The following is a 14,702-nucleotide window of genomic DNA, read 5'->3' on the forward strand; positions in this document are numbered from 1 at the left end:
GATGAAAGCGGGGTGAAAGTAGGGTGAAAGGGGGTAAATTTGGTGTGACTGCCATAGGTGTCGCACGGACAATGCAGCCTTGATGTGAATGCTAAGTAAATCAATTATTTTCCAGTGGCCAGCAGATCGGTGCAAATCGAATGAGTTGAAATTCAGGTGGCAGTTGATCTTATTTATTTGTGAATGAATATGAAGGGATATAATCAATAGCCATTGATATAAGCAGACTTGTCAAATATAAATAAGGTATGGTCTTTGATGGTAATATACACATTTATCGCGAAAAAAGCTAGGCTTATTTATAAAAAATGTTTTGTGCTTTTAAGTAAATAATGTCTTTATTCTCATTCTGATTTTTTAGGGCAGAACATTTTATTACAATTACAATTTAAGCCAAAAATACCCATTTTTTAGAGGATTCGTTACAGTAGCCTAGCTAAATCAAGCAGTTTAGGTAAACGCAGGACTGTCCTGAACAGCAACAAAGCTATCAATTATTCCTAAACTCAGAAAAAACCAAGCCCGAATAGGCTTGAAAATGCCACAAATGCGAAATGGGCTTGTTTTTTAATTTCAAGAACGTTTCATGCTTAAACCAGGATTCTTAATTTGAGAATATTTAGCTGTACGCCTTGATTTGGCTAAACTACGACTGAAAAACCACTAAAAAATGAGTATTTTTGACCAAAATCTGAATCCCAAAAAAACCGAGCTACCCCCTTACAAATAATGAAAAAATTTGTCAAAAAATAAATCTTTCTTAAAATGATGGGGGTCGATACCAATTGAAGCAAGCTGCTCAAATCTGTCGGTCTCTTAGCTGTACGCCTTGATTTGGCTAAACTACGACTGAAAAACCACTAAAAAATGAGTAGTTTTGACCAAAATCTGAATCCCAAAAAAAACCGAGCCACCCCCTTACAAAAAATGAAAAAATTTGTCAAAAAATAAATCTTCCTTAAAATGATACGGATCGATACCAATTGAAGCAAGCTGCTCAAATCTGTCGGTCTTTTAGCTGTACGCCTTGATTTGGCTAAACTACGACTGAAAAACCACTAAAAAATGAGTATTTTTGACAAATGAAAAAATTTGTCAAAAAATAAATCTTCCCTAAAATGATGGGGATCGATAGCAATTGAAGCAAGCTGCTCAAATCTGTCGGTCTTTTAGCTGTACGCCTTGATTTGGCTAAACTACGACTGAAAAACCACTAAAAAATGAGTATTTTTGACCAAAATCTGAATCCCAAAAAAACCGAGCTACCCCCTTACAAAAAATGAAAAAATTTGTCAAAAAATAAATCTTTCTTAAAATGATGGGGGTCGATACCAATTGAAGCAAGCTGCTCAAATCTGTCGGTCTCTTAGCTGTACGCCTTGATTTGGCTAAACTACGACTGAAAAACCACTAAAAAATTAGTATTTTTGACCAAAATCTGAATCCCAAAAAAAACGAGCTACCCCCTTACAAAAAATGAAAAAATTTGTCAAAAAATAAATCTTCCCTAAAATGATGGGGATCGATAGCAATTGAAGCAAGCTGCTCAAATCTGTCGGTCTTTTAGCTGTACGCCTTGATTTGGCTAAACTACGACTGAAAAACCACTAAAAAATGAGTATTTTTGACCAAAATCTGAATCCCAAAAAAAAACAGAGCTACCCCCTTACAAAAAATGAAAAAATTTGTCAAAAAATAAATCTTCCCTAAAATGATGGGGATCGATAGCAATTGAAGCAAGCTGCTCAAATCTGTCGGTCTTTTAGCTGTACGCCTTGATTTGGCTAAACTACGACTGAAAAACCACTAAAAAATGAGTGTTTTTGACCAAAATCTGAATCGCAAAAATAACCGATGTACCCCCTTAGAAAAAATGAAAAAATTTGTCAAAAAATAAATCTTTCTTAAAATGATGGGGGTCGATACCAATTGAAGCAAGCTGCTTAAATCTGTCGGTCTTTTAGCTGTACGCCTTGATTTGGCTAAACTACGACTGAAAAACCACTAAAAAATGAGTATTTTTGACCAAAATCTGAATTCCAAAAAAAACCGAGCCACCCCCTTACAAAAAATGAAAAAATTTGTCAAAAAATAAATCTTTCTTAAAATAATGGGGGTCGATACCAATTGAAGCAAGCTGCTTAAATCTGTCGGTCTTTTAGCTGTACGCCTTGATTTGGCTAAACTACGACTGAAAAACCACTAAAAAATGAGTATTTTTGACCAAAATCTGAATCACAAAAAAAACCGAGCTACCCCCTTACAAAAAATGAAAAAATTTGTCAAAAAATAAATCTTCCCTAAAATGATGGGGATCGATAGCAATTAAAGCAAGCTGCTCAAATCTGTCGGTCTTTTAGCTGTACGCCTTGATTTGGCTAAACTACGACTGAAAAACCACTAAAAAATGAGTATTTTTGACCAAAATCTGAATTCCAAAAAAACCGAGCTACCCCCTTACAAAAAATGAAAAAATTTGTCAAAAAATAAATCTTTCTTAAAATGATGGGGGTCGATACCAATTGAAGCAAGCTGCTCAAATCTGTCGGTCTCTTAGCTGTACGCCTTGATTTGGCTAAACTACGACTGAAAAACCACTAAAAAATTAGTATTTTTGACCAAAATCTGAATCCCAAAAAAAACGAGCTACCCCCTTACAAAAAATGAAAAAATTTGTCAAAAAATAAATCTTCCCTAAAATGATGGGGATCGATAGCAATTGAAGCAAGCTGCTCAAATCTGTCGGTCTTTTAGCTGTACGCCTTGATTTGGCTAAACTACGACTGAAAAACCACTAAAAAATGAGTATTTTTGACCAAAATCTGAATCCCAAAAAAAAACAGAGCTACCCCCTTACAAAAAATGAAAAAATTTGTCAAAAAATAAATCTTCCCTAAAATGATGGGGATCGATAGCAATTGAAGCAAGCTGCTCAAATCTGTCGGTCTTTTAGCTGTACGCCTTGATTTGGCTAAACTACGACTGAAAAACCACTAAAAAATGAGTGTTTTTGACCAAAATCTGAATCGCAAAAATAACCGATGTACCCCCTTAGAAAAAATGAAAAAATTTGTCAAAAAATAAATCTTTCTTAAAATGATGGGGGTCGATACCAATTGAAGCAAGCTGCTTAAATCTGTCGGTCTTTTAGCTGTACGCCTTGATTTGGCTAAACTACGACTGAAAAACCACTAAAAAATGAGTATTTTTGACCAAAATCTGAATTCCAAAAAAAACCGAGCCACCCCCTTACAAAAAATGAAAAAATTTGTCAAAAAATAAATCTTTCTTAAAATAATGGGCGTCGATACCAATTGAAGCAAGCTGCTTAAATCTGTCGGTCTTTTAGCTGTACGCCTTGATTTGGCTAAACTACGACTGAAAAACCACTAAAAAATGAGTATTTTTGACCAAAATCTGAATCACAAAAAAAACCGAGCTACCCCCTTACAAAAAATGAAAAAATTTGTCAAAAAATAAATCTTCCCTAAAATGATGGGGATCGATAGCAATTGAAGCAAGCTGCTCAAATCTGTCGGTCTTTTAGCTGTACGCCTTGATTTGGCTAAACTACGACTGAAAAACCACTAAAAAATGAGTATTTTTGACCAAAATCTGAATCCCAAAAAAACCGAGCTACCCCCTTACAAAAAATGAAAAAATTTGTCAAAAAATAAATCTTTCTTAAAATGATGGGGGTCGATACCAATTGAAGCAAGCTGCTCAAATCTGTCGGTCTCTTAGCTGTACGCCTTGATTTGGCTAAACTACGACTGAAAAACCACTAAAAAATTAGTATTTTTGACCAAAATCTGAATCCCAAAAAAAACGAGCTACCCCCTTACAAAAAATGAAAAAATTTGTCAAAAAATAAATCTTCCCTAAAATGATGGGGATCGATAGCAATTGAAGCAAGCTGCTCAAATCTGTCGGTCTTTTAGCTGTACGCCTTGATTTGGCTAAACTACGACTGAAAAACCACTAAAAAATTAGTATTTTTGACCAAAATCTGAATCCCAAAAAAACCGAGCTACCCCCTTACAAAAAATGAAAAAATTTGTCAAAAAATAAATCTTCCCTAAAATGATGGGGATCGATAGCAATTGAAGCAAGCTGCTCAAATCTGTCGGTCTTTTAGCTGTACGCCTTGATTTGGCTAAACTACGACTGAAAAACCACTAAAAAATGAGTGTTTTTGACCAAAATCTGAATCGCAAAAATAACCGATGTACCCCCTTAGAAAAAATGAGAAAATGGGTCAAAAAATAAATGTTCCTCAAAGTGATAGGAATCGATAGCATTTTTAGCAAGCTGCTCAAAACAGTCGTTCTTTTAGATGTGCGCCTTGATTTGGCTAAATTACGATTGAAAAACCCCTAAAAAATGACTATTTTTGACCAAAATCTGAATCGCAAAAATAACCGATGTACCCCCTTAAAAAATATGAGAAAATGGGTCAAAAAATAAATGTTCCTCAAATTGATAGGAATCGATAGCATTTTTAGCAAGCTGCCCAAAACAGTCGTTCTTTTAGATGTGCGCCTTGATTTGGCTAAATTACGATTGAAAAACCCCTAAAAAATGACTATTTTTGACCAAAATCTGAATCGCAAAAATAACCGATGTACCCCCTTAAAAAATATGAGAAAATGGGTCAAAAAATAAATGTTCCTCAAAGTGATAGGAATCGATAGCATTTTTAGCAAGCTGCTCAAAACAGTCTTTCTTTTAGATGTGCGCCTTGATTTGGCTAAATTACGATTGAAAAACCCCTAAAAAATGAGTAGTTTTGACCAAAATCTGAATCGTAAAAATAACCGATGTACCCCCTTAAAAAATATGAGAAAATGGGTCAAAAAATAAATGTTCCTCAAAGTGATAGGAATCGATAGCATTTTTAGCAAGCTGCTCAAAACAGTCTTTCTTTTAGATGTGCGCCTTGATTTGGCTAAATTACGATTGAAAAACCACTAAAAAATGAGTAGTTTTGACCAAAATCTGAATCCCAAAAAAACCGAGCTACCCCCTTACAAAAAATGAAAAAATTTGTCAAAAAATAAATCTTTCTTAAAATGATGGGGATCGATAGCAATTGAAGCAAGCTGCTCAAAACTGTCGGTCTTTTAGCTGTACGCCTTGATTTGGCTAAACTACGACTGAAAAACCATTAAAAAATGACTATTTTTGACCAAAATCTGAATCGCAAAAATAACCGATGTACCCCCTTAGAAAAAATGAGAAAATGGGTCAAAAAATAAATGTTCCTCAAAGTGATAGGAATCGATAGCAATTGAAGTAAGCTGCTCAAATCTGTCTGTCTTTTAGGTGTACGCCTTGATTTGGCTAAACTACGACTGAAAAACCACTATCAAATGAGTATTTTTGACCAAAATCTGAATCGCGAAAAAAACCGAGCTACCCCCTTACAAAAAATGAAAAAATTATAAGTTCTGTGTTATTCGACATTTTTATATTTATTTCCTAATATAATTACTTTAATATTTCAGAATTTCAAACAAAATTGATTAAAAACGGAAGACTTTATCATATATGTAGCTGCCATAGGAACGACCAGATAATTAATTAAAATAAAAATAATACAAAAACCGTTATTTTTCGTTTTCGGTAAACACACGCTAGTAAATTGAAATTTCTTTTATTAGTTTTTAGTTTTCTGAAAATTGGAAAGCTCTGTACATACAATGTTCCCACGAGAACGACCTGCAATGGTTAACCAAAAATTCAATTCTTAAGATAATTAGACTAAAACCAAATTCAATCGGTCTGATTAGCAACAGCAACACCAGAAACCCCCTTGCGAAGATCCCATTGGAATCAAACACTTTTCGGATATCTACCATCGGTCAGCAATAATCATTGAAGCCACTGAAAACCATCCATCAAGTTATCAAACCAGGCAGAAGATTAGGAAAAGTCACTTAAGGGATTACTTTGGAGAATCGTAACAGATATAATAAGTGTGCCCAGACTTGCTAAGGGATTATCAACTCGCAGTAATCTGGCAACACTGATTCTGGCAAACCCTAATGGCGTGCGACCACACTAAGTGTCTGTCAAATATCAGTCAAGATATTGAATGTTAAAATTTTTTTTTTCTTGCAACGTGAAATTGGTTCCCACTGAAAGTAAGCGCATTAAAACTTGTATAATTCCTAATTAACCTATTTGGGGTGATGGATCAAGGTGCTAAGTGGTTTTCAGCAGCGGTAAGGATCACCGAGACGACGTTTTAAAAAAAATCAGCCAGCAAAAACTTTGCACACGTGAACAATATGGCCGATATGCCCGACCTCGATGTCTCCTTCAACCAGAAGGGGGAAAACGACGCACCAATGGAGGCCGGGTTTCCAATAACGACCATAGCCACCGGGTCCGAGAAGCCCGGAACTGCAGCTCCCGAGATGGCGACTACCTCCGGCGACTCCTTTGACCAAAAAGGGGAAAACGACGCATCAATGGACTCGGGGATTGCAATCATGTCCGTAGCCACCGAGAAGCCCGGAATTGCAGCTCTCGAGTCGGCGACTACCTCCGGCAAGGGTGAAAAGCCGGAGATCGAGGCGGAACCGCCTTCGAACACCTATGTGAAGGGCCTGGAGAAGGACTCCAAGGGTGAGGAATCCGCCAAGAAAATCGACGCAGATCAGCAGGTTAGTGTTACGCCTGTCACTAAAACATCCGACACTGACGACCAGGTGTCCTCCAAACAGGGACTATCGGCGGTGGGCCGTGAGCTGAAGGAAGAATCATTATCTGGAGCTCTTCGCCAGTCCGGGGATCAGGCTAACGTCCGTCAGCTGGGCGGAGTCATGGGCCTGGAGGAAGAAGCTTCACCCGAAGCTTTTCGCCAATCCGAGGAGGAACAGAAACAGTCTAAGGCAAATTCCTTGCTTAAGCGCGATTCCCAGGATACGGTAGAAGATACGTTCGCTTCACAGGCTAAGAAGCCAAAGCTTTTCAAAACACAACACCAGGACCAGGAGATGTAAAATTATACTCCAAACCAGGTCATTACGTCACTACGCGGCTCCTGCTTACCCTGCCAAAGATGTGGCTTGCTCTTAAACTTAAACTATGCCTACTACTCACGTTACGTTACAAAAACACTACAATGCGGACAATTCTAAACTTAATTCATTGAATTAGATATTTGTCTTTAATATAAATAAACATACATCATAACAAACCAATTAAGTACATAATGATTCCTGTTTTAATATATATCATAACACTCAATATAACAAATCCTGCGGATATACAAAGATTTCGCTTCTTTTATAGAGTTGTTAATTAGACGAGCAAAAAATCAGAACTATCTGCAATTATATTTCGAAACAGGGCTTACTAAATAGGTATGCAACGCTTGCGCGAATATATTTTCGAGTTTCAAAAAATCAGAAGTACTGTCATTTCGATTCCAAGCTAAATTAAAAAAAATAGAGTCTTTTTTTTTCCTTATGGGACAGTTTTTCGACCTAATTTCCCCTTCAAATAAATGGTGAACCAATGAAGTGACGGCTCAGGCCGTTTTAAGCCTTCAATTCCCAGCGAATGCCAGTTGATTCGGCCAGTCGGCCATCAAACATTCAAGTGGCAGTAAAGTGCATTTTCACACATGTCACCCGTTGGCCAAAAAGCCCACTTTCCCCGCCGTTAACCCATGTTGACCACCCTTAGCCGCATAATTTATGGCCCGACATTTATGGCTTTATGGCCTGCGTTTGTCACAAGAACTCCGCCGCCCAGCTCCACACACCGTTTTCCGTTTTTTAAACCAATTTTTCTCAACTCTACTAATAGAGAATATCGTAAAAAAAGCAGGCAGAAAAAGGGAAACACTGATTAGGCCTCCAGGATCATTAGTAACTGCTGCAGTGCGTCCTTCCTTCGGTTATCTTTCACTTTGCTGGCAATTATCTAGTCAATCAATTGATAAATGGAACTTTTACTCAGTCCTCTCCCCAATGACTGACTGAACGAGTCCTGGCGAAAACTTGGGGGAGTGAAAAGGAAAACGAATGGACAGAAAAAAATCCAAGGAAAATCTAGCGAAAGTGTCAATGAAACTACAAGTTACCCTATGTTGGCGATAAAGATTTAGCTTTTATTTTCTTTGTTTAAAAAAAAATTTAGAAAATGTGTTAAAAGAATATCAATTTCTTACCCTCAGATGAATATGCAAATATCATTCTGCTGCCAAAAATTGTACTCAACAAAATATCTAGAAAAAAATATTAACTTAGCTAGGTAACTTTGGAGATTCCAAGGCTTTAAGTTCTAACAACCCCAGTTTAATATGCCCGCAAATACCCTGTAAAAGGGGGAAAAAAGGGTCCCAGTCGGGGGAGTCGACTCGTCACTTGACAACGACATTAGGCGACACCCTTCAGTGCCTTTGAAGACGGTCTTCACCCTTTTTAAGTGCCAAATTATCCCTGATTCCTGGGCTGTTGCATCGTTCGCCTGATTAATTGCCGCGATATGCCGACCTATATATAATATATATATATTTTGCAGCCAGGTCGCTGCATAGATTTCGCAAATTAATGTTGACATGCACAATAAATTTCAATTCGAGCATTAGCATTAAATGTGATGTCACTCGATGGCTGTCAAACGTATGCGAAAATTGAAAATCCCCCCATCGATTCCTGGCCGTCTGTTGGGCCCTTTCGCCTGTCACTTTGGCCACGGGGCTCATCGAACTGGAAAATTATTTGGTCATTATGTCAATTTAGTGAATGTAATGTGGACGGACATCACTGAAAACGCAAAACCCAAACCGGAACTCCGCCCCTGAAAAACAACAACCGAAACGCGGCAATACATTGCCAAATGCAGTGGATATATAAATAAATGCGACCACGAGTGCATTATAAAATTAATTAAATTTTACAGTTTCGTACATTTTTCGAAAGAACAAAACTACACTATGTTATTGCCGTGCGTATTTTTAGGTAACAAGTGAATCTTATGTTGCAAAAGGCACCCACACTACAAATTTTACGAATAAAAAGTTAACAGTACAACTTGTATTTTTGGTACGATGGAAATGTTTTATTTAGTAATAATTTGAAAAACTTGTAATTAATCATTATACGCCAAATTTGTAATTAAGTTAAGTTTTCTGTTCTGCTTCGCAAATTGAACCATATTCTGAGTATCTGCTCCTGGAATCAATGCGGAATCTGTTTATGAAAATATAAGCATCAACCTTTTCCTTTGTCTCCTTATTGATCACCCAAATCGAATAAGCAGTACTTTCACTTAGTTTCGCTTTGATGGCGTCCAAGGTTTGATTATCGTTTTTGTCAAGGATTGCTAGATCTCCACCTTTCTTACGACAGCTGTCTACAGCCTCTGTATAAATTTTCCTTTCATGCTCAATGTAAAAGTACCTTGAGCCAATGCGCTCGAAATCCGGTGGGATTTTAAAAAAAATCCTGCTAAGGGTATCTGGAAGCGCATCTTAAAGGGTTCGAATCTCTTGAAGGTGGCCTTCTACCAGAGTCATTCTCTTCTCAAAGACCTCTAGCAATTTCTCTACCGCCAGAAGTTTCGATTCTAGCCTGTCCCATTTGTCCTGGGTCCCACGAATCCCATCGGCTGCAGGGAGGTATCTATGATTATTAATAATAATTAATTATTAACTCAATCAATTTTAAAAGTATATATATACTATGAAAAAAAGTATATATACAAATATTTTATTATACTATATTTTATATGGGTTGAATAACTATTAAAATAGTTTTTAACTACAATCCTAGGTACCCTTATTACGTATTACGTAAGAGCAACCATTTTATGGTTGGGGACCCTATTACTGTTATATATTAACTTTACCAATCGTATTTTTTTTTGAGAGTAGTGTTACTTTTATTTCTCTGAGTGCAGCTAAGTAATCCATCTTTTCTGCAGATTCACAGTTAAAATTGTGTTTAAATTAAGTATAATTAAAATTCAACGTTATAGTGAAAATAGCAGTAAATCTTATTTGTTTCATTTTCGTTTTTAATTTTAATGATTTAGCAAAAGAGAGTTTTTTGATATTTATAGAAAACAACTTGTACTTGTAGTGTTCTTGAAACTTCGATTACAGTTTCAATCCGCCCATTTAGTTTCCCCCTTTTTGGGGTCTGGGATTAGGGTTACGCCACTCGATACCGATTTCCCAAAGTCACCTTGCGCTAATTAATTTATCGATTTCGCATCGAGTGACGAACGCCGTGTTCCTCGACTCCGCCACCAATCGGGTGAATCGGGTATTGGGTATCGGGTATCGGGTATCAGGATTGGGGACTCGGGCCGACAGAAGTCATAAAAGTAAATATGTCTGGGCATATGTTAAAATATGTTTACTGTTTCAATTTCGCTGTGTGCACAAGCACATAAAGCAAATATCAATTACAGTTCTCTTTGTTTCGTCTTTCGCTGCCTTTTATTTCTCTGGTTTTTTCAGTCCTGTTTTCACCATTTTTTCACTTGTTGTTTTTTGCCCCGTCCACCCCGGAAGGTATTAAGCCAATTTATGGGCGTGGCATAGGCCTGGTGGGCCTCAATTGCATCGGGGTCTCATTGAATTTTGCATCAAATGCATGAAACTCAAATCAAAGGAGATCCTTATTTGAAGAAAAAAAAACATTTTTATTTTCAAGAGACTGTAACAAAATCATTTTCATAAAAAGGTCTCCGACTATTACTTTAAGCACAATTAGTATTTATTTTAAATCATAGTATCAGCATAGAAAATAGAAAATTAAATTTAAATCATGTTTGCCAAATGATGCACAAAATGGAAATGTAGAGCATTTTGTAATTCATAATTTGTGCTGCACATAAATCCGAATTTGTTTTTGCTCTGGCTGGCCATTATTTGTTAAATTAATTAAAATTCAATAATAAAAATGTTGAATGCAAACTCTTGGAATAAAGCTATCAGAGGGGGCGGGCGCATTGGGGGCGTGGCGGATCGGAATGCAAATTGCAAAGTGGAAAATGGAAAATGTTTATTGGCATAAATAAATAATTGCTCACAAATGGTGCGCAATGGCAATTTGTTTACAAATATGATTAATAAACATTTATTAAGCGCTGTCTAAGCGAAGTCAAGCAATAATTGCATTAACATAAATGCGTGTATTTATACACATTTCTGCTGCCTCTGAATATTTGTTGATTAATTTTTTGCGAACACTTGATTTGTGGCTAATTATTCGGTAATTCGGAAATGGTATCGAATATCTTTTGTTATGAATGAGATTTGCATATTTATTGCAATGCCCCTCTCTATGCATTTCACCCATAAATATGAAATAAAAAGAAAAATATAATATAAATACTGGGTGGAATATATTTGAAAATATTTGATTTGACTAACAAATCAAGCACTAAAGTTCAATAGTTTGATATGGGGGACATTTAATCAAAATTTAAATGGCCCAAAGATTTGTGCAAAATGTAATTGCAAATTTATTTTGGACCGCCCCTTTGGGGCGTGGTCAACTGCTGGTGTGTGTGTGCGTGAACCTTGCTTTCCTTGTTTGTGTGTGTGCATTTGGCAAATAAACTGTAATTGTAAATAAACATAAATTTTAAAATTATTACCAATACGCTTCGCTTTATTTGCAACTTATTTATATGCGTGCTTTTGTTTTTTTGGGAACGGGAGAGAGACGAACAGATAGATACAACTCGGCATAATGGATACCGACACGCGATATAAATATTATTCGCTTTCAATATTTTTTATGCACTCTGCAAACAGAATTGACATATGAGTGCGAACTGAAGTGGGGCATAGTCGAATCGGTGGGCATTTTGCCAGCACATTTATCATTTTATTTAAGTGTAGTTTGGGCTTTATATTATTTAAATTAAATTATTTAATTATTAAATTTCATATTTTATATATTATATTTTTACTGTCAAAAAAACATGAGATTTGTTAAAGAAAATAACATTAATCACAAATATATCAAACCTATTTTAATATAGTTAAACAAAATTCATTGTGTAAGTAAATTGTAATCCTTATATTTAAGTAAACATTTCTTTTTTGAGATATAGCCTAGTCCTGGATGTCCTTTCTTCAAGCTCTGATTTATGTCTCCCTTAGCGCATTTATGATTCGCAATTATCTGATGAAATTTACGTTTCTTCTACGCCATCCACTTGTTTTTATTATTTGCTGTCAACGTGGTCCGGTGCCACGCCCATCGCCCCCAACGCTTCTCTGGTATTCAGTATTTTTGTTCCGTTTTTTTTTGTCGATTTTTTATTTATTTACTTTTTTTCCTGCCTTTGCCACTTTTGCGGATATCATAAATTGGTTCGGCGCGCGACATTTCCCATGTGGAAAATTGAAATGTGTTTTTTTCCGAGTTGGCCTAGAAGCCGTGGCCACGCCCACCGCCCACCGCCCACTGGATTGGGGGGCGGCGAATGACGGACGGACTCAAGATGGCAGCTGCGGGAAAATTCGTTAAAGTCCCCGGGGAGGCGACGCTTAAGAACTTGTTGATACTTAAAGAGCCCTCAAATGGGTTCACTTTTATGTACCTAAACATACCCCGGAAATTACTAGACTTTACTATATTAAATTATTTATTAAAGGGAACTTTTTGCCCTTTCAAGTGCTGGCTTGGCATCATTCATCTGTATTTAAATGGCCAAACTATGAACTCATTATCAGCACAATCTATGCTTAACATGCATAACTTTTTACATGTACATAATGCCATCATAAAGTACAAAATGTTTAGATCAAATGGTAAATTTCATTCAAAACAATTAACGAATTCCAAACCTTTACAGAGAACACGACTGAATGAGCCGACCAAATGTTGGGTGGAAATGGGAGGCAAATGAAGGGCGCAAAGGATGTGGCAGCCCCCCCCCGGATGCCACCCCCTTTTTACCTTTCTGCGACCACCCCACACCCCCAAAAACACCCCCCAAACCACCCCTCTGCCCACGCTTTCCGCGCATTTTCTCACACGCTCTAATTAGTTAAGCGAAGCGTGGGGGCATGGTCATGGGTGGCGGGCAAAAGGGGGCGTGGACTAAAAGGGGGGTGCGGTTGCAGCTTACCAGTGGTTGCATCTTTTGTTAGAGCGCCAACGCTTTTCCCGTTGCCAGAGCAACAAAAGCCCCCAAAGGTTGCAAAGGGTTAACCCCTTGATACCATTTAAATTTTGGATTTGCTCTATATATTTGAAAAACTCTCTAGAATTATCTAATTTTATTGAAAACACATAAATACCTAGCCGAATTAATCTTTATAGCTTACTTTCGAATAGCGCATTTCACGAAACGTATAAAATCGAGTGATTTTTAATCTATATCTATATTTTATCTTTAAAATATCTTAAGTTTGCTTTTTTAATATTTGGTTAATTTAATTTGGCTGAATCAAATACTTTTTTTTAGTCATTATTCCTTTTCCAGAAATTTTATTTGCAAGCGCAATAGGGTTAAGAAAAAGGTTGCTATCAAGGCAAAGTGATTTCCAGCGAATTTAGCTTATTCTAGTGTTAATATTAGCTTTTTTACTTTTGAAGTTTTAACATATTGATAGAGCAATTAGTTCAAAGGTTAGTTGAGCAAATATTGTAGACCGCTGTTAAGGGAAGGATTTTCTTTTTAAATAACTACATATGCCGAAAATAACTTTATTCAAACAGTAAGGGGTTAAGAGAAAAGGGTGCTTCAAAAAGTGGTTTTCATGGGAGAGTCTGGTAGTAAAATTTTTATGCGATTTTCTTTTTATTTTCACAATAATCGCAACAGCAACAGCCAGCAAGAGGAGCACTCGATTGCAGGGACAATGGGAAGGGGATTAAAACCCGGGGGAGGGATAAAGTATCCGGCAATATGCAACTATATGCCCAAAACTATGGACGCAGAGGCGGCAGTCCATCTGGAAAACCTGGCAAAGACCACCCCCCCCCCCCTATTAACCCGCCCCTGTAGCGGTAATTAAATTGCAGCTGGCTTTCATTGTTGGCGCCTTTCGAGAGGAGAGTCGAGTGAACAGATGCCTAAAAGCACGTCCGCCCCTTTTTTTCGGTCCCCAAGAACTTGAAACCCCTTTATCAGTCGTCAGACACTCATAGAAATTGTCCGAAAAATGGCCAAGTTTGTTCATTAAATTCTGGCAAAAAGAGAAGGCAAAATGGGGCATTCTTTGTACGAACTTTAATATATTGTAAAATACTAGATATTACTTTCGGACCAAAAAGTATTTATAGTAATGTTTTCAGGTCTAGCTTAGTTCAATCCATAACATTCGGGGTATCTGCATGCTTGCTCATTAAAATATGGCAAAAAGAGAAGGCAAAATGGGGCATTCTTTGTACGAACTTTAATATATTGTAAAAATACTAGATATTACTTTCGGACAAAAAAGTATTTATAGTTTTGTTTTGAAGTCTATCCTAGTTCAATCCATAACATTTGGAGTAACTCCATGCTTGCTCATTAAATTCTGGATAAAAAATGCAAAATGGGGCATTCTTTGTACGAACTTTAATATATTGTAAAATACTAGATATTACTTTCGGACAAAAAAGTATTTATAGTAATGTTTTCAGGTCTAGCCTAGTTCAATCCATAACATTCGGAGTAACTCCATGCTTGCTCATTAAATTCTGGCAAAAAGAGAAGGCAAAATGGGGCAT

At 36.8% G+C, this 14,702-nt stretch overlaps 1 protein-coding gene across 1 annotated transcript; it reads left to right on the forward strand.

Moving 5' to 3' along the window:
• The first annotated feature begins 6,009 nt into the window (after nucleotides 1-6,009).
• Nucleotides 6,010-7,207, forward strand: LOC139353402 (uncharacterized). Its single transcript, XM_070997559.1, has 3 exons — nucleotides 6,010-6,146; nucleotides 6,205-6,671; nucleotides 6,732-7,207. The coding sequence occupies exons 2-3, from the start codon at nucleotides 6,294-6,296 to the stop codon at nucleotides 7,008-7,010; spliced, it is 657 nt and encodes a 218-aa protein (XP_070853660.1). The 5' UTR covers nucleotides 6,010-6,146; nucleotides 6,205-6,293; the 3' UTR covers nucleotides 7,011-7,207.
• The last annotated feature ends 7,495 nt before the right edge of the window (nucleotides 7,208-14,702 follow it).

Source organism: Drosophila suzukii, chromosome X, assembly GCF_043229965.1.
Source record: "Drosophila suzukii chromosome X, CBGP_Dsuzu_IsoJpt1.0, whole genome shotgun sequence".
In the NCBI taxonomy this organism is placed as follows: Eukaryota; Metazoa; Arthropoda; class Insecta; order Diptera; family Drosophilidae; genus Drosophila; species Drosophila suzukii.

What these genes read in the sequence shown, in the direction of transcription:
- LOC139353402 (XM_070997559.1), top strand. Translation starts at nt 6,294, where the DNA reads ATGGCCGATATGCCCGACCTCGATGTCTCCTTCAACCAGAAGGGGGAA. An exon ending in AAATCGACGCAGATCAGCAG is followed by an intron (nt 6,672 to 6,731) that starts GTTAGTGTTACG and finishes TCCTCCAAACAG; the next exon opens with GGACTATCGGCGGTGGGCCG.